Source organism: Sebastes fasciatus, chromosome 15, assembly GCF_043250625.1.
Source record: "Sebastes fasciatus isolate fSebFas1 chromosome 15, fSebFas1.pri, whole genome shotgun sequence".
NCBI lineage: Eukaryota > Metazoa > Chordata > Actinopteri > Perciformes > Sebastidae > Sebastes > Sebastes fasciatus.
The window spans coordinates 20,866,570-20,887,609 of NC_133809.1; the positions used below are offsets into that span (position 1 = coordinate 20,866,570).

At 40.9% G+C, this 21,040-nt stretch overlaps 1 protein-coding gene and 2 non-coding genes across 4 annotated transcripts in view; 1 reads left to right on the forward strand and 2 right to left on the reverse strand.

Annotated features, from left to right (window-relative positions):
• arhgef10 (Rho guanine nucleotide exchange factor (GEF) 10) overlaps window positions 1–18,842 on the reverse strand; it is a 59,024-nt gene extending 40,182 nt beyond the window's left edge. For both annotated transcript variants that reach the window (XM_074609704.1, XM_074609702.1), the window contains exons 1-5: window positions 18,675–18,842; window positions 9,732–9,841; window positions 3,544–3,948; window positions 1,587–1,931; window positions 46–82 (exon numbers count right to left, since the gene is read on the reverse strand). In XM_074609704.1, the coding sequence (XP_074465805.1) occupies window positions 46–82; window positions 1,587–1,931; window positions 3,544–3,948; window positions 9,732–9,768 (824 nt within the window). In that variant the 5' untranslated portion in view covers window positions 9,769–9,841; window positions 18,675–18,842. The remainder of the gene's footprint in view (window positions 1–45; window positions 83–1,586; window positions 1,932–3,543; window positions 3,949–9,731; window positions 9,842–18,674) is intronic.
• Window positions 6,852–6,924, forward strand: trnaf-gaa (transfer RNA phenylalanine (anticodon GAA)). The gene has a single exon. It is a non-coding gene; the product is annotated as a tRNA-Phe (tRNA).
• Window positions 9,559–9,632, reverse strand: trnai-aau (transfer RNA isoleucine (anticodon AAU)). Its single transcript has one exon. It is a non-coding gene; the product is annotated as a tRNA-Ile (tRNA).
• Window positions 18,843–21,040: the final 2,198 nt, after the last annotated feature.

The following is a 21,040-nucleotide window of genomic DNA, read 5'->3' on the forward strand; positions in this document are numbered from 1 at the left end:
AATGACTGGTATAGACATGCTCTAGCTGTTTAGTATGTCACATACCTGTCAACAGACGTGTTGCCAGTTCCAACCACTGAGACTGAAGGAGGAAAGAGAGAAAACATTACACAAAGAGAGCCCACTACAACACATGACATTTAGGGCTGTCAAAGTTAACGCGATAATAGCGCAAATTTGTTTTAACACCACTAATTACTTTAACACATTAATGCAACTTGCAATTTTTAGATAATCACATGCAGTTTTGGGAAAGTCAAAGTCAAGTCAGCACGCTCACACACTGACAGCTGTTGTTGCCTGTTGGGCTTCAGTTCACCATGTTATGATTTAAGCAATAATTTATACATAGATTTGCATAAAGCAGTATATTTGCCCACTCCCATGTTGATAAGAGTATTAGATACTTGACAAATCTCCCTTAAAGGTAGATTTTGAACAGATGAAAAATGTGTGGTTAATTTGTGATTAATCACAATTAATTATGGGCAATCATGCGATTACATTTTTTTTTAATCGATTGACAGCCCTAATTACAATACATTACTGTTTTAAGGTCCCCCAGCTCTCATGATCCAAGCTCGAAAGCTGTAATGTAAATTTGAGCATAGCTTACGATTGTAGAGTATTGTGAAGAGCAGAGAATAAACTCAATAAGACATTAAGACTGAAACAATAATAAATTATGGTGGATTGTTAAGTATTTTTTTAAATATATCATCAATATAATTCTTTCAGAAATCAGCACACTGCATTTGAAGCCACACCAAACGACCTCCCAATTCCAAAATATAGAAACTCAGTTGTAACTTTGTTCAAATGCCACCAGGTGTCACTGATGATTCCATATCTCCTAGATTACTTATGATTTAGTCAAGATTATATTTTCTTATAAATGTGCTTCCATAAATTTCACTTGACACATGTACCCAATTTAAAATCCCATGATAAGATAAACCTTCTGTTTTCCCAGGAACTTGTCATGGTAAAAGTGATAACTGCATTAAAATGTCCTTGCTGTGTAGATCATGACCAGAACTCTCAGATGATAACAACACTGCAAAAGAGTAAATCATTTTCTACATCATCACACATATCTATGATATTCCAGATGGTTTTTACTAAAACATGTGAGTATTTAAATCTGATGTAATGTTGGTAAGATAATTACAGTGTAATCAGACCCCTCAGCATGCCAGGCCACAGGCTTGGACTCAGCTGCTGCTAGATTTGAGAGAAACCGGAAAAATCCTCACAGCCAACACAGATCTTTGGGGAGGCTAAATTTAGTCCCTACTTCCTTGTGGCTAAGCTTTAGGAAAAACAAGAGAAAGGAGAAAGGATAGAAGCAGCTGAGACTGCATTTACGTGTCACAGCTTTGTAGCTCTAAGTCAAAGTGCAGTGAGAAAAGAAGGGAGAGAATTTCACTCAAAGTAAAAGACAGAGCCTTGATATACAGAGAATTTCCTGTTGTTGTGGATGTTTTCAAATAAATAATGGTCAACATCTGATCTACCTTATCATTATTATTTTCTGAATCATTATAATTATTTTCAGAATGTCCCTACTGCAGGCTCTACTTTACCATCCTCATCCACAGAGAGGTGTCGAATGATGACGGGTGTGGTGTAAGCTGGCGCGATGAGCGGTACACCAGAGGGGGTTGCATAGCCACAGGGCACTGGGACCGAGTATCCAGAAGTGATGCCAACTGGGCTGGTGTTGATATCCTGGGATTCTCCCTCCGGTTCCTTGGGCTCCATTGGGGAGGAGGCCGAAGAGGAAGGTCCATGCTGCTGCTCAAGCTGCTGCAGTTGGAGAGGAGTGATATCAATCACAGAGTAAGGGTTGACTTTGCCCTGGGAGGAGGTCCTGGGGACGGACTGTGGAGGGTGAGGGTCATCGATGGATGCATCCTGGCCTTCCTTGCCTGGTGAGTGAAAGAAGATACACACTGTTGTTGCCTGTTGGGCTTGAGTTTTCCATGTTATGATTTGAGCATATTTTTTATGCTGTACTGTAAATGCAGTACCTGTGAGGGTTTCTGGACAATATTTGTCATTGTTTTGTGTTGTTAATTGATTTCCAATGATAAATATATACATACATTTGCATAAAGCAATCATATCTGCCTACTCCCATGTTGATAGGAGTAATATATACTTGACAAATCTCCCTTTAATGTACATTTTGGACAAATAAAAAATGTGTGATTAATTTGCGATTAATCGTGATTAACTATGGACAATCATGCAATTAATCACATATATTTTAATCGATTGACAGCTCTATTACACACACAATAAATGTTCTGATTCTCTAGAGCATTTTGTAATTTCAATACCTATACAACTTTACAGATCAATTAAACATTAAACGTTTTAGCCCTGTTGTCCAGGATTACAGCCAATGGCATGGATGGATCATGTGTGAAACAGCAATACCCAACCACACCTGGGTCTATCATGTACTAGAGACTGATCTGCACAGGTGGTCCACTTCAAAAAGTCTTGTTTTGAGTAGGAAAACATATTCCCTTTGCCTCTATCTTTGTTGCAACAAATTTCAGTTTTAGACCATCAAAGGGTGCCTCACAGCAAGAAGGTCACAGGTTCAAACCCAGCTTGTGGCCCTTCTGTGTGGAGTTTGCATGTTCTCCCCATGTTAGCGTGGATTTTCTCCGGGTTCTCCGGCTTCCTCCCACAGTCCAAAGACATGCAGGTTAATTGTTGACTCTAAATTGCCCCTAGGTGTGAATGTGAGCGTGAATGGTTGTCTGGGTGTACCCCGCCTTTGCCCAATGCCAGCTGGGATCAGCTCCAGCCCCCCCGCGACCCTGAACAGGATAAGCAGTTACAGATGATGGATGGACCACCAGAGGGAGGACACTTTTCCAAAGTGTGGTCATTCTGGATGAGCCTTTTCAAGCAGCTCCGATTAAGGGTAGAGAGTTACTGTAGGTTAGGGTATGATGTGATGACATTTTGCAGTAGTGAGTGAGTAGTGCTAAAGCAGTGAATTTAAAAGGCAAAAATCCGGACATATGTTATGAATGTAGCCAATGGAGATTTCTCACAATGATAGAAAAATACAAGGTGTGTGTGCGTTCAAATCATACATGCTTTATAAGCTTAAAAATGAGTGCAGTGTTGAGTCGATGTGCCTTCACTACAGTACAACAGAATGAGTGAGGATAAGTAGAGCCTAGCCCTGCCTGCTGCTGCTGCTGTCATGGCTTTCAGTGATAAAAGCCAGACAACCTCCAGCACCAGGCAGCAAGAGATACAAGGTGTCATGAGAGAGACAGACTGCCCCACTTTACTCTGAGCTGAAGGGGCTGGGTTAGAGCCAGATAATGTACACAAACATGAAAGGGGAATGTGGAGAATTTTTTGATTGCTGTTAGAACATATCAGACATATTCAAAGCTAATTAATTCCCAAACACAACTGTAGTGCAGAGGTCCTAAGAGTAAATTGGGCTTGGATACTCTCACTCCCCTACAGCCAACTATAAAATGTCAATACTTTTGGGTTGCAAACCTGTTCTTGCAGGATCGGTCTCTGCATCATCATCATCAAGGGGAGGGGGTGGAGGTGGTGGTAAATCTGTCTCCATGTCATCAGTCCCCTCAGCAGCAGATGTCACCTCTCCTTCTGCTGTTGCTCCACCTGCTGTGGAGGATATGCTTGTGGCAACTGGTGTGTCTGCTGATGATGGAGCTGTGTCGGATGTGCTGGAAGGTGCTGGGGGGTCCGGGCTGGGGAGTTGGCCCTCAGGGTGACTGGCCACCGTCGTGTCTTGGCTCTGATCCTTGCTGCTGGGGGCTAGAGGAGCTGGAGGTGCGGGGGGTGGGCGGTCAGCCTCAGGGATGTCATCACCGCTGTCATCAAAGTCGAAGGCCTCCCCATCATCTTCATCTGGAAAAGGGACGTTGTCTGCCAACACTGAAAACAGAGATAGGGTTCAGAGAGATACGGTACTGGATGACATTACTGATCCAGAGGATATTAGATAAAAGAGTTGGGTGTTATGACGATATATACCATGAGATGATAAAGATGTGTCAACTGGTAAAGATGTTGTCATATAATGTCTACTGAGGAAACTAGCTATCCCTTTAATATATAATGTATGGTTATATAGGACATTGGAGGCAATATTGCAATTTTGTTAGGTATGTAACTCACTGGTTTAGCAAAAATATATATTACCATACAGTTATTTCATTCATAAACTAAATGGTAAATGGACTTCCATTTATATAGCGCCTTTCTAGTCTTCTGACCACTCAAAGCGCTTTACACTACATGTCAGCATTCACCCATTCACACACTGATGGCAGAGGCTACCATGCAAGGTGCCGACATGCCCTCAGGATCTAATCTAAATATTCATTTACACACCGATGGCTCAGCCTTTGGGAGCAATTTGGGGTTTAATATCTTGCTCAAGGACACTTCAACATGTGGACTGGAGGAGCCGGGAATTAAATCACTGACCTTCCGATTGGTGGGCGACCGCCTCTATCTCTGAGCCACAGCCGCTCCGTATCTCAACTGAATTTCCAGAAAATTCACAATGTTGAGATAATACATTGCTATCACGACTTATAGTGTGAGAAGATTTATATCACACCCACACCAATTGGATAAGACGCAATATATCCAAAGATGAAAATTCAACTCCTAGATGAAAAGTGTGTGAAAGAGTGTGATCACAGCAGTACCGACAGGAAGCACTTGCTTTGTACCAAATGCCATTTAAGGTGTCCTTGGACAAATAAGTCTGTAAGGGCACTTTCACAAGTCATAGTCCATTTGGCTATTCCGAATCAGAGTGAAATTGATACTTTTGGTTTGTTTTCCATTTAGTCTGGTTTGGTTTCACAGTACACAAATTAAAGTAGACCAAATAAAAAAAAAAATTTGCTGAGGGAGGAGTACGAAGGAGCGAATTCGGCCCAGATCAATGCAAACATCGGATTTCTTCAGAAGTCCAGGTCAGTCCTCTCCCACTCATTAACCTGTCGTTTATCTGTGTCCATCTCAACAAATGCCAGCACAGGCAGCATTCGTTTTGGTTTTCTTGGAATCGGTCCGAGAGAACACCTCTCACAAGCGGTCTCGGACTGGTTGTTTTGGTCCGCACCAGAGTACGATTACTGCGTTCACAACTGCCCAAACGAACCGCTCCAGGGGTTGAACCGTACCAGAGTTTGATTAAAGCGGAATAAATGCTGGCTTGTGAAAGCGCCCTAAGGGTCACTCTCAATAATGGCCAGTGACTATGAGACAAATTCATTTGAATCAATCAGTTACAGTATATAAAGTCTTGTGAATGGGAACCATAAAGCAAACTACACACGAAGTACAAATATCTAAACTTCTGAAACATTATTGCAACAGTCAAGTAGATATACACCCTTTGTATTAAAAAAGACCATACAGACTAATAATATACAGAACTCTAGGATGATATACAGGGTCATCATACCACACTGTATGCTTTTGGGGATTTGGCTAAACATAAGTTACATTTAGGTAGGCTTTAACTCAATAATCATATGATTTCACTACTTTAGAGAGTGTTTACAGTTCCACTGTGGGTGGCAGTGCTAGTCCTTGGGCTGTTAAAGTTAAAAGACTGAGCCACATACAGACTTATAATTAAGGGTGGGGTCTACTACAGCAGTATGTTTTCTCGCAGACATTTTTACATGAAGGATCTGAACCGAAACAGCACTGCTTTATAGCAAAGACAAACTAGGGCAGAGCTACAAGATATAGTTAGCGTTCAAAGGCGTCAGGTTCGCATCAGAGCGCTCGCTTGGCAGCAGACAGGAAGGGAACAACAAATGTCTTTCCAGTTTCCACACTGCAATTAGGCCAGCAGGAAAGAGAGCTGTTACTCCCTCCGGTGAGTATTACAGCCTGAGTTGTGCATTATTTCTGATCTGATGAATAGAGTGTGGGCCTGAGTCAGTGAAGCTCAATAAGGAGCAAGAGAGAGTTAAAGGATTAGGAATGCGAAGGCTCAACTTTCATCAACTGGCTCCATGTTTTTGGCCCTGAGCTGAATGTGTAAAGACAGTATTTTAGTTTTCATTCACTGGTGGGATGAAAGAGAAAAAAAATACTTAGGTAGAGAAAACATTCGAAAAATTCAACCTGAATTCAATGTTGTGGAAAATATTAGATAATCAATTTAAACAGGGTTCACAGAAGAATAAACTGAGTCAAAACCACAGAGGCTGAATGGAAGGGACTCCCAGTCTCACCATTCAACCTTTCAACTATTCTAAAGTGTTGCTGATTTTCTTATAGAGAGCCAACCTTAACTTCCATCCATCTATCCATCCATTATCTGTAAACGCAGGGTCGCAGAGGGGGCAGGAGCCGATCCCAGCTGACATTGGGCGAAAGCGGGGTACACCCTGGATATGTCGCCAGACTATCACAGGGATGACACTATAGAGACAGACAACCATTCACGCTCACATTCACACCTACGGGCAATTTACAGTCAATATCGCCTGCAAGTCTTTGGACTGTGGGAGGAAACCCCAAGCGGGATCCGATCCTGCGACCCTCTTGCTGTGAGGTGACAGTGCTCCAACCTTAACTTCTTAAGATGATATTCTATCTTTGTCACAGTTTTGCTCCTAAGCATACCACAGATTCTTTGTGAGCACTTTCATCAGTAGTCACAGCTTGATTGTATTATAACTCACAGTCTAAAGCCTGGCTCTCATATCCTGACTGTGTTCCCAAAGTAAACAGAAAATTCCAAGTTCGCTTGAGTTCATTTCCAGCATGACATGATGCTGATATGCCCAGTACAGACGGCAGCCGAAATAGCTCAGTTGGGAGAGCGTTAGACTGAAGATCTAAAGGTCCCTGGTTCGATCCCGGGTTTCGGCATTTTGACCTCTCCCTTCCTTCCCCCAGCCACTTCCTAGTCGCAGATAAAGATCAGTGTAAATCCTCCATAAAGCTTTCCTATCACACCTTGGCTACACCTTTTCCTTTCGACACATATCAATGTCCGTTATGCTTTTCCAACATTTCCAATGTCCTTCCTGTCAGAGACCCAGTCAACTTAAGTATTTATGTGGCCATTTAAAGTTTAGCTGATAAGGTTATCCTTTACACACAATTACAATCAAAAGAACCACGTTCTAGTTGCAACATGCAACTGCGTTATGCCTCCAGGCCTGAGCGACCCACTGAAAGTGACCAAGTAAATCTTAACTCAAAGAAACTCCCTCTAGCAAACCCAGTAACTTTGAAGTCCCTCACAGCAATGTACGCCACTCTAAATCACCGGTACGATTCCCTCAGGCTTTGACAGGTAGTTGTTCCACCCTGTAGTCAGTGTGTGAAGGAACCATCTGTGACTAACGGTTCAGGTCAACACTGTGACCCCATGTCCATCTGGAACCCATGACTAAAGTTGCACGTAAAGAGAGGTGCAGAGAGCAAACCTGGAAACAGAGATGCTATCTGTCTTTTTCCATCTGTACAGTAATGAATGGTGTGGGAAACAGAGATAAGGCACAGCTAAGCTGGCTGATGGTCAGCGATACTCCGGGACTGTGGTATGTATATTCATATGCCGATAGAGTTCTACAGGGATGATGTATTTTTGTAGGCCAACCCGAAAGTTAGCATCACACTGGTTCCCTCGACAAAAAGCCAATGGGATTTGTCCATGGGTTTTGGATTATTGTTTATGGTACTTACACATTTTGTTCCGTAAAATAATCTCCACAAATGAACACCACTTTTCTGATTTTTGTAGAGTAAATGTGATCGCCAGAAGTAAAAAGCTAATGTTGGGCTATAAACGAACTACACCATGGTCGCATGACACTAGACTAGTGTTCGGCATGATGACATTATTAAGTCTCATTTAGCCTTTTTTAAGATACATTAAAGCTTCAAAATTCACAAGTGGGATATTTACTGATGTATTTTATGTTGTGGAACAAAACATTAAAATCTCTAAAGCTTGTGTTAACCACAGACCCTATTTCAGTCATCTAACCAAAAACCCATTAAAAAAACAAAAACATTGACTTTGAGACGAAGCAACCGGAAGTGCTAAAATACTAACTCATTTCCGGGTTTTAGGACTAATTCCTGCAGCACTCTATAATTGCCCAAATATGCACTCAGATCCTCTCTCTGTTGTGTCAATGTGAAACACTTGACTTAGCCAGAATAGAACAGGACGACTGGCCATTCAATAGTCCAACTATGTGATTATGAGACCATTGATAGATGGCTGTATGGGTATGCATGCCTGCAGCTTAATTACAGAGACTGTGCTGGATGTTGACCTCACTTTACAGTGCAAGCACACACACACACGTGTACATACATATCCAGTTATGTGAGGATCTTATTTCTAAACTACATTAATAACCAAACCCTAAACTGGAAATAAAAAAGTATCTTCACTCTGAAAGATTTCTCTCATCTTTCGACCCTCATGAAGAAGTATACTGTACATGCACACACATGCATGCACACTGACACACATACCCTTTGCTGAGGTGCCCATTGTCAATTCATAATTACAATATGGATTCTGTTCTGTGGGCCTATCTCCACTCTGCTACATAATGGTCTGCTCAAATGAGTCACCGGGTTACGATCTGCTCCAGCATCGCCCTGGCAACAAAGCAAGTGACTGGCCAGCTGGAGACGGAGCATTTCTCTGGCCTGTGTCTATCCCCGGAGGCTGTGTATGTGTGTGCGTGTATATTTGTGTGTGTGTGCTGCTGCAGCAGTATGCAGCCTAATACTGAGGCACATTGTCTGGTATTCACAGCAGCGCAGCACATTTTACCCTCCATACTTACTCCCTCGTTCCTCTGCCCACACAAACTCCACAGCGGTGGAGAAGTGGAGGAGAGGAATCTCTGTTGTTTACTCATACTGTCCAGCTTCACCACCAGCCGTCCAGGAACTGATGTGCCCACGAGACAACCTACAGAAGCTAGCGGGTGATACTACAGGTAATCTGTCTCTAAAAACGGACGACCGAAGACATATGTGACAAGAGTAACACTGTCAACACAAAGTAATGTGGAGTTTAGCCCAGTAGCATCTCAACATCTCCTATCAGCTCTCTGTTGATGTTTTGAGACTCAACATCTCATTAAACAATTTATCATATGTTTTATAAAATTTCAGAAAACTGTGAAAATTGTCTGTCGCTATGTCCTAAAGTCCAACGTCACATCATCAGATTTCTTGATTTCTTGATTTCAAAGCTTTGCTTTGTTTGACCAACAACAACAACATAATCAGCTTACAATCACATAAGGCAAAGAAAAGCAGAAAATCCTCACAATTTAGAAGCTGGAACTACAGAGCGTTTTGCATTTGTGCTTGAAAAATTAACAATTAATTGATTATGAAAATATCTGCAGATTATTTGTTGGTGTTTCTCCATCAACCAATCTATTGCTTTGGATTGTCATTAAGTGGGAGTGAAGGAGCAGTTATTACATGAAAAGTGCGGTCCAAATCTATACTCAAAAGCAGTGGCCAGTACGGGGATCGAACCCGCGACCTTGGCGTTATTAGCACCACGCTCTAACCAACTGAGCTAACCGGCCCATGTCAGCCACTGTTCCAAGCATGTTTCTCAAGTTGCTCTGTGAAGTTGAGGTCAAAGTGCATAGCATGTGTAAGTGACAAAGCTTTGTTGACTTTACTTTCAGGAGGCGGGGGAGGAAAGTCTTCCACGTCCATGCTTGCTGTTCTTCTCCTGCACAAGCTCTTCAGACAGCAGCATGAAGGGGATCAGCTACGCCGACAAACATTCCTAAAGGAAACAAGACAAACATCATAAAATGGCTAAATAGGGAGGTTTGATACACACAGTATTTCCAAATGAATTTATCACTGAAGAATGTTTCCGTACATCAGCAGTCAGGCACTTCTGGCTCGGCATTTGTATGCCAGTCAGTCTCCAAAACCACACTTGTTAGTCCATGTTATTCAATCACAGCAGCACTTTGTCAGCAGAGGGGCATGGCTGCTGTGTTGTGGTCACGGTCTGGTACCTTTTGTGTCAACATAAGAGTCTGGACCAAAGCTAATTCAGACAAATGAATGGGTGAATGAAAACAAAAGGGACTGTTGACACTACCACGTGTTGAAGTGTACACAACATTCTCATATGCTAATCGCGGGTGTGCGTAATGTCATGGGTATAAACAGGCTTGGCCACCATTGTAATGGATAGGCCATACCCTGTGGAGGCCATTATGAAAAGAAGGGTGGTGGTGGTGGTGGTGGGGAGTCTGTAGCTAAAACAAAGTTATTCAAAGCAGGTTCACGTTCAGATTTGAGCTCTTGTTTATTGTGGTGAATCGGGCACTAATTGATTCAAAGCGAGTCAAAAGGAAACACATGCATCCCTCCAGTAGTTTATTCAGCTGTGGCCTTCAAAATGAGCACATTTACTAGAGGTCTTAAGGCTCTGAAAACACCGGGCCGTCGGTGAGCGTCCGTCGGCCTAGTTTTTCAGTGTGTCCCGCACCGTCGGCTCTAATCTGCCCATGTCAGAGTTTGTTTGGCCGATTGAGCATGTTGAATTGGTGGCGGCATCCGTTAGTGAGAGAAATCTCTCTGATTGGCGCTTGAGCTTAAACGAACCAGTGCACGAGAAGAGAAACGGAAGTGAGGAAAGCAGGCCAACAAGTAAAGTCAAGAGGAAAACACAGAAGGCTCTTCTCATTTCTCATCTTCATCTCATCTGATCATTAAATTACACGGATATTTTCACAACGACATGGCCATCTGGAATGAAGCTAAATGGCGAGTGAGTGGTGTGAAAATGGTTGCCAAATGCCGCTTTCTTTCATGTACGTATCATAGCAACAGCTTGTATATATGCCGTCCTCAGTCTTTCCGATTACCCTTTTTGAATGACAAATACAGACAACAGCAACCTGCTGGTGTGCAGAGTTGTTTTATCTCCCGCAGGCGCACAACGTCAGTGCTAACTGTCCGTCGGCTGTAATCTTTGCAGTGTGTTTGAGTGCAATTTGTCAGCACAAAACAAAGGCAACGTGAGGCGACGCAACAGTCGGCCTTCATCGTTGCTAGTTCTCTGATGTCGGGTTGTTGTGTTTGAGGCTGTAAACCCAACTGGTTTCCCCACAAGTAGTTATTACATTTGCACACTTTCTTCAAGATAAGAGATCAAATACAATCAGATGTCAATCTGACAACTAAACACAGCTAAAGGCAACCACTACTCCTACCACTTAGGGGCCTTTTCAAGCCTAATCTTTTGCTTGATGATTATCTAAAAGGTTCAATTATGCCACGGGCTATGAAAAATATTCTAATGAAAACCAAAACCCAGGAATGTTATTGTGTCTATAGGTTTCCCCCAGGTGGCAATATTAGACTATAAAAGACTTGACTTGAAATAAAAATCAACTAGTAAGGATGCGCATTAAAGGTACAGAGGTCAATGTGACGTTTTGACTTAGTAGTAGCAACCCCACATTTTGGCCCAGGGAAATGTCATTAGCATGCTGAGGCAGGAGGGACCTTTGGACTTGCATGGGCATGAGAGACATCGCATTCCTCAGCAGCACAGTCTTTGTTTGCTGATGTACAATTCGTATCCAGAGGTGACAGTTTCTGTCAGAGGCCTCCTCTAGAAAAAAAAACTGCGCTATTTCTAGACTTCTTCAGCTTGCTAGTATCCACAAGAACAGATGACAGAGTCATGACATCATGCTATCGCATAAAGCCGCCATTGTTGTGGTATGTATGCCCCATATTCTATCCATGCAATCGCTATAATTCATTACAAGCCACAACACAAGTTCACAGCTCCTGACTAAGACGAACCTACACCACAGTATTGCAGCAAACAAGATCCAAAGGACAACTCATTCTGAGTCTCAAAGCTTGTTTTGTCTACAAACAATATTAAATCCTCTGCTTCTGCTTTGTCCTCCACCCTATTCGCAGGGCACAGGGTCAGAACAGTGGATGTGAACAATCAAGGCCAGTGTCTGCTGAATACAGTGCAGCTAACAGATAATGCTAGTGCTAACAGAGGCAGGTAGAGTATGCATAGCCTGAGGAGAAATAGTCTATTACACAACAGAGAAGAAGCCAAAGAGACAGACAGCAGCAGCTACAGCGTAATGCCCTCTTTAGGTTATATACTGCATCCTGAGAAAAGTGATGTATGAGTATGAAACAGGTAGTTACATGAGACATATGGTTGTAAATGGACTGGCACATTTTGTGAGTGACAACTAACGGCCTAGCCCTGACAGGAGCTTTGAAGGGTGACTCATCTCTCCCTTCAGATGCATTGTTCGAGGTCTAGGAAAGCAGGAAAAGGAAGGAAGGGAGGGGAGGAGAAGTCAAATATTCAGGTGTGCTCTTCTTGACTCAGAGGCACAGAGGAGAGGAATCACATGGTTTGGTAAACATAAAAAATGCCTCTCTTTTTTAATTAATATATTACATTGTATTTAATTTGTAATATGCATTAAGACAACATGATGAACTTCAACTTATCATCTTCTAGAGGAGCTGTCTCTCTGTTTGATTGCCCTTTCTCACTCCTGTTTTGAAACCAGTCTGCAAAATCCTCCTCCCACCTATAATTACTCTGTTTTTTTGTCTTTTTACCTGCTTCTTGAAGAAAACTAAATGCACCTTTCCACAAGTTACATCCTGCATGACCTGTGGTGTGTTGTGACCATATACAAACACCTGGCTCACCCCACTGAGATGGCCAGCTCAACAAAAGCACTCCCTACATCTGCAGCATCTGTCAGCAACCCGTCTATACTGCAGCATTGTAAACAGTATCACATTTTACACTGTACAACAAAAGCAGGCAGATGATTAGGTACAGCTTATCAAATTTTACTGAGAGGGCAAGGAAATATTCACAATTAATTTAAAAATCGCTCTGCTAATCTGCTCAGTGTTTAATTAAAAAGCGCTGTATCGCAGTCTGATCTGAGAGCAATGATTGAGGACAGAGCGGAAGACACCAGAGAGGTAAAATCAGCCGTATAGTTGATGACAGACTCAGCTGAGCGTGTCATTACATGCTGGGAAGGCTCGGTTGTGCTCTGCAGACAGGAAAACAGTCGTTTCGCCTGCTGGTGTAATGCAGACTATTTGCTCGCCTGTGTATTTCTAATAACCTGTGTTACAGAACAGACAATGACAAGACATGTTGACAATATGTATGTACCATGCATGTAATAAAACATATAATCCCTAGTGTGGAGGTTAGATTGTCACCTATGTTCACTCATAAAGAACGTTTTACAGCTGTCTATAGGATGGCACATTTTTCTTGGAGTTCTCAACTTCAAAATGAGACTACTGTGCATTAACCCTAAATTAACTAGAATTAACTAGTATGTAGTATGTCATTGCACACTTTGCTATTGTATGTAGTATGTTATTGTTATTCTATGTTCATATTTTATATTTTCTAAGCTAGTTGTTGTAGTCTGGTATATTCATAGTGTATTCTAATACGTTCTATATATTGTGTGTATACTATAGATAATATCTCTAGTGTTGATATGTATATTTATTATATATCTGGAAAACCTGCTGCTGTAAAACAAGAATTTCCCAATTTAGGATCAATAAAGTACATCTATCTATCTATCTATCTATCTATCTATCTATCTATCTAAAAAAATTAAATGTTTCTTCATACTTTTAATAATAGATTTCTTGTAATTTCCCAACAGTTTCCAACCTGGATTTTTTTTTAAAACACTAACCTTCTTCAAATTTTCCTGATCTGCCCCAAACCCCTTACCCATCACTTATGGCAAACAGAGATCAGTCGATAAATTAATTGGGTGTGTTTCTTTTTGTAAGGGGTTTAGATTCTTCTGTCGAGTTTTCTGGGGCGCACTTAATGACAAGTGGCATTCCACACACGGGCTGAAAGTCATAAACAAAAGCCTGGAGGAGAGGGTGGTATGAGGGAGCGAGACTTGTAGTCTGCTGTGAGTGTCTGTCTTTGGCTGAATGTTTTATTGAGCAGCGTGTCCCAATCTTCTCCTTCTGCCAGGATTACAGTCAGCATGCCTCGACCGAAAACGGCACATCCCAGGCCTAAAAAAAGTACTGTAACATATTTGAAGGGAAGTTCAGAGGAGGACAGGACAGTTTTCTGCCGCATACTAAAACGGAAAAAGGGTAACTCTTTCTGGCCTTTTCATAGCCAGTATTAAAGAGTTGAAAAATAATAGCACTGCTACAAAGACCTTGTACTGTAGGTTTGTGTAGTTTATGTGTCATAAAAGAGAAGCACAGTTTTACTATTACATCATTATGTATTGCTTGTGCTGTTATCAGATTCTCACTCTAAACAACTGAATTGAACATGGCGACGATACGATGTACATCCATTGGTTGTCTGCTTTGCCAGGTAGCGGCGCAGCCTGTTCCCTGAAGTCTCAAATAAAAAGCTCAGTGGCTCATTCAGGATCAACCTTGCAAACTTCACAGTATCTGGGCCAACCAGCCTTGACAACACACCACACTTCACCACCCACCACCCTGACCTCAAAAGGGGTGTGGAAGCTTTCAAAACAGGCACAAGATAGCTGACAAAAGTGAGAATCCTGACTCTTGGCAAGCCAAAATTATTAGATCAGCAAGGGACAAATTGGAATCATATTTACGGACACAAATATCATAATAAATCACATCTAATCGTCCTCGTAATTACATCTCCTTTTTATTTCTTTAGCAACACTGTGCCCTAGTCAGTGTAACATAACCTACTGTAAACACACTGAACAATCAACACAACAAGAAGATGAGTCTGGTGGTATTCCCCATCAGCCACCAGTTATAATTATAGACCTAATGGGTGTGGATTTAGCAAATACACTTCAATAATGAGGCCCACAGGGCGGCAGTATATTTACAGTACTTGTTGTCAGAGGTGTGATCTATTGGATATATGAGGGGACGTCTGGATTCAGCTACAAGCTTTGGAGCCATCTTTCTAAACAGAACGTGATCAGTGCTAAGCTACCACAGTGACTCATTGCTGTATGGTATCATACATCACATACTGTAACGGTATGTAGTACAACCATTATGATGAATCACATAACATTATAGTACGCCCCTACTACATTTTTACAATGTTTATTTTTTGTATTGGCCATTGGATGCAGATTCTGTTTTCAGTAAAAGACAACATAGTGACGAGTCCCTCCCGGATTGGGAATCACTGAACAAAATGAAAGACTGTGGCTGTATAATATTTGAAACATGGTGTCCGTTTGAAAACAGAGGCAGCCGCAGTCTCTGGCTGTCACTCCTCACTGGTCTCCACCCACCCAGTGAGCCACACCAAAGCTTTGAGAGCCCAACATGTCACCAGAAGAGCACTATTTAGTGCGTGGTGAGCAGTGGATAAGCGGCTGCTTCAAAGAGCTTTTGTTGACCGGCTGGATTTAATGCTCTGGACGCATTTTAATATGAATAGAGCAACTCAGTCCGATTACAATGAATTACCACAAGAAACCAGAACAGTCTTGACCGTCAGAGTACTACCAGTCATTGCACTGACTTCAAAAGGGTGGAGACACTTCCTGAAGCCAAGATTGCCATTGACCCTTGACTTAACTCATCCTTACTCATCGCTATGCAGAGTCGTCATCTGTAGCTCAATTCATAGAGCGTGGTGGCGTTTGAATCTGAGGAATCTTGATGATAGGGTGGTTCATGATGACAACCATGTACCATATAACTGCAGTGTTTCCAGCTCAATTATGGCTGAGGACATTTATCATGTAATTTCCTGTATCGCTATTCCTCTACTGTCAAATAAGGGCAAGAAATGTCATAAAAACAATCTTTACAAACAGTATACAATCAATGTATAGTAAGGTGCATACTAAAATGCACTAAATCTATCTGACATATGTTACCAAGTGCTAAACAAGTGTGTGTTGTGTGAGCAATTTCACACATCCACCTGCAGAAGAGCAGCAGTGGCTTTCCTATCCCAGCTGTTACTGAACTATGTGGCTAATCCATGTCTTATCTCGGTGGGTCCTCAGTGGGGCCGTGGGTGGACTGTGAATCCATAACTTACCTTTTTAAAAATGAATGGTATGCTCCTCCGCTCAACCACTGTGTACTGTGAGTCCCAAGCTTAGTCACAGTAAAAAGAAATAATTTCCATGAGCCGCTATTGGCAAAGTAAAGTTACTCCCTCCTTGTCACAATTACTTTAGCAATTAGCAATTCCTGGTATTTCTCAACTGAACTTTATCTGTGTTTACAGACCATAACAATGACAGGAGAGGATATTGCAGTTTGTTTTCATGCTGATGACAAATGACATTGATATGGTGCTAAAATACTGTCTCCCTATGCATCTGCATAACAGACATGGCAAATAGCATTAGCATTGATTGCCAACATCCCTTTCCTAGAAACACCAACATTTTTGTCCCAGAGGTGTCTGAAAACATCCACAGTGAAAGCTGAGAAAATGTCACACATAAAGGACTCTGTGTCTACATGACTTGCACGAGTGCTTACATTGGGAAATTGCAGTGAATTTGATCAAAGACAAAAATGATGTGTGCTCCCCGGGAAGCCTTCGCTAGGTGTTATTACAGCGTGGGGAGGTATTAAGCATCTGTATTTGCCGCCAGGCCACCCTGGTTATTTGCTTAACAAATTACCAGTGGAGATTGTTGTGTACATGCATGTGTGTGTGATCCCCCTCCATCTCAGCCATGTACTGGCTGAGTGAACTGGGCATGCATGACACTAGACAAAACAAATGAAGATCAAAGCGTTCATTGTATATCAACCATTTTTGGAGGCTTAGCTAAAACTTAAAGGATTCCTGAAAGCACTTGCCTTTTGCTGTGCAGAGAGAGGCAACAACAGGCAAACAGTTTAATTAAATCACGGTTTTACTACCTGTTTAGACGGATCTTCCAGTTGACTGAAGCTCTGCGGTGCTTTCACTGAGGAATGCTATGCATGACTACTTAAATTTGTAGTTGGGCTGACTGCTGCAGCTCAGGAAGACATCTCACTAAAGTCATAATTTCAGGAAAGTTTTAAAGTCCACAGTGATTCCTCATGTTTTCCCAGTGGTATAAAGTAACTAAGTACATTTACACAGTACTGTACCTAAGTACAATTTTGAGGAACTTGTACTTGAGTATTTCTATTTTTTGCTACTTTATACTTCTACTCCACTACAATTCAGAGGGAAATATTATACTTTACTGCACTACATGTATTTGATTATTTACAGATTTATAATAAATATAATCAACAAATAAATTATGTATTAATATTATGGATAAATATATTTATTGATCCCTTGGTGAAATTCACATGCTATCTGGCAGTATATACATTAAAACATTAGCTCCACCTTTACCAGCTGCAACACTAAAATGATGAACACAATAATGTATTAATAATTATAATTCAATAATATATAATTACATTATTCTGAATTCAGTAGTCCATAATGAGTTAACTGACTCATTGACTCATGACTTATAAATAAGTGTAGTTAGAATAATTATAAATAATAATAATTATATTTAGACAAATTTAGGAACATTTAATTAAAGTATATGTATGGCTCAATAAGGAAGCTGGTTAATAATTAATAATTGACTTATGGAGATGGGGTGGGATTAAATAAGTTTGTACTTCTTCTTACTCCTTTTCGAATATGTAAATCAACGCATCAAGTGTTGACTATTTATTTTATCTTACGCTTTTCATTGTACTTGTTTCTGACTGTCCACTTGTTGGTATGGTCATTCTTTTTTCTTTTCTTTTTTTTGTATTCTACATGTTCGAAATAAATTTTGAAATGAAATGAGTACTTTACTTTCTGTAGTCCTACTTTAAGTATATATTGTGATGCTGATACTTTTGTACTTCTACTTGAATGCAGGACTTTTACTTCGAACAGTAGATTTCTACACTGTAATATTGCTATTTTTTACTAAAATAAAAGATAGGAGTACTTCTTCCACCACTGCATTTTCTATGTAACTTTATATGTTTTGTATGAATTACTAAGTTATGGTTATTATCAAGATGGCAAACATGACATTGTTATTCAGTCTCTATGGTGCACCTGCAATTGCCTCCTTACAGAGGTGGACAAGGGCTTTAGAGAGAGAAGTATGAGGGTATATGATGTTCAACACTAAGACATCTATCAAGATGTTACATGACAAGAACCAAAGCCTGAGGAAATATAGTATCCTGTTCCAGTTCAAAAAAAAGTTTAGCTGACACATTTCAAGTTCTTATAACAGTTAATGTCGACATTAGGACGCAGTAATTAAGGTGAATGAGCAGGAAACAGTGTTTGCTACAGTAGCAGGGTAAGTTAACTAGTTGACAGTGTTGTTGGCAACTTGGCAAGTTAGCTGAGGCGCCACGTTATAGTCATCTCCCCAATGCACCAAGACTACACTTAAAGTCACTATAATACACAGAAGAAAACACTTTACATTACTTTTTATCAAATATTTAGTAACTGCTCACCTGCACTAACAGTAAGGTATGTTAGGCATATCTAAAACTTTGTCAGAAACTTAGAAAAAGTGTCCTCAACTCACCATTTTGTGACTTTTTCCCAGAAAAAATAACCTTATCCCCTCGCAGTAACACCGTGCAAATGTTAAACGTGATGCATTTGGGACTTCAACACAACTTAAAACACATGAAAACACATCCAGCGCTCGCCCAGCAGTGTCCTTCTTCTTTTAACTTCACTCTCTTTCGATGCAAGCTGACTCCATCCATGGAAAACCCTTCACCTCCTCTAAGTAGCTGATTGGTCCGACGGGTCGAGCTGGGCGAGCTGTGATTGGCTGAACGGAACGTCAATCAAGCTTCGAACGTTCTTCTCCTGGTAGGAAAGGCTCGGGAGTTCCAAAACTGCTCACGTGACGTGTGAGGTGGCTCCCTTTTGAAACAGCTGTCCTGATGTTTGACTTGATTTGATTTTTTTTTTCTTTTAGCCACACTGGGCTATTTTTCCTAGCTAGTCCTCCAACATAAATACATCACTTTAATAGTTACAAACAATATTTATACAAGTAAGACTCTTAAAACCCACAATTAGCCCCATACACATTAACATTGTACATCACACAAAATAACATTAAAGGTCCCATTATTATAAAAAAGTGAGATTTTCATTTTTTTTTTTTTTTAATTTATAAAGCAGGCTTAAAGGGACCGTTTGTAACTTTTTAAGCGTATACATGTAACGGGTCCGACCACCGGTCGGAGTCACTGCTCCTCTGCCTGCTTGCCTTCACTCACAAAGCGCGTTCTCGCTGTCTCGCTCCACCTCTAGACGTGAACGCGCGCTCACTACACACTGCAGAAGAGTTAGTTTAGCTCTGAGAATATCTAGTGAGTGGACGTTTGTGCATAAATAAATGCTGCAGCTCCTCCAGGCCAACAAAGGTTTTCCGTGTCTTGTGAAGTGACGGGGCTCCGCATCGAGAAACGTTATCGCCTCCGACTTTTTGTAGGAAAAGCCAACAATAGGATCAGCAGTGATTCATGGAGAGACCTTCGTCTGGTCAGCTAACATTACTGCCAAGCAGGTGAAATACTGTATAGAGTGATATTGTCACTGTTTTGAGTGATGCTCGTTCAGGTATATTTAGAGCGAGCAAGCGCGAGCCCGACGCTGACTTTCATTGACTTAACGGCCACAGGTGTCGCTGTTAACAAGCATTTCTGAAAAGTTACAAATAGTCCCTTTAAGTCCTATATAAATACTGTGAAAGTATTGAAACACTCAATTCACAGTGAAATACACATAGCCCGTATTCAGAAACTCTGCATTTGAAACAAGCCGTTAGGATTTCTGCCCATTCGTGATGTCACGAATATACAATATTTAGATCCTTGACACAATTTTACAATGTAAACATACTAAATGTGTCCCAGCTTATTCCTGGTTGCAGTGTATGTGAATGTCATCAGCTGACAGGAAGTACACATGGACCCAAGCTGTTGACTAGCAACGCAATTCTGTTGCAATTCCGTTGCAATTCCGTCAAAATGCGCTAAAACAGAGTGTTTCAGACAGAGGGTAAATACAGGTATATTCAGGTCGACAGTATCTGGAAAATAAAGCTTTTTTTGAACATTAAAGCATGTACACATGTTCTAGTAGAAACACAAAATACAAGTATGAACCTGAAAATTAGCATGATATGGGACCTTTAAAACATTAAAACAACTGAGTACAACAATTGATACCCTGTATACAGCAGGAAACCCACCTTATATACAAGGAACTCCATCATCATTAACAATATAATGTCTGATGCAAACTAGCATAGGCGTCTGGTGGTCTAACTCTTTGTGCACTCCACCTTATAACTGGAAAATCAAACTCTAGTCTGATTCTGGGAATGTTTGTTTCCTCTTATCACACTGTATTGAAATAGTGTCTTCATAAACAAGCTAAATAACTAACTTTAAGTCAAATTTCTTTACTGAATGAATCCGCATAAAGGCTTTGAAACAACTACTTTTATTTCATCAGATTTGTTTTTGAACAAAACGACATGTAGTTCAAAGAAATAGCAGTTTTAAAGCAAATTTAAGGACTTAAACATCTCCCCCACACCCACACTAAACATTTCACAAAAGGGTAACTTTTAAAATACATTACAATTTAAAAAGAACCCGAAATATAACTGAAGCTGGTTTGAGGTCAATAGGTCACACTTTAATTAACTTCTCCACACCAATTGCAATTTTGGTTTTTCTATGGAAAACTCATTTTCTCATCAAACCCTGCACACAAACATCTCCAAGTTTTCATATCGTTCCTTGGCTTAATTAATGAAATACTTTTAAAAGAAACCATATTGTCTGCTTTGTAACATAGACCTGTTAAAGAGCTGTGCTAATTTTTCAGGGACAATACAAACTTAGACCGGAAAAACATGTC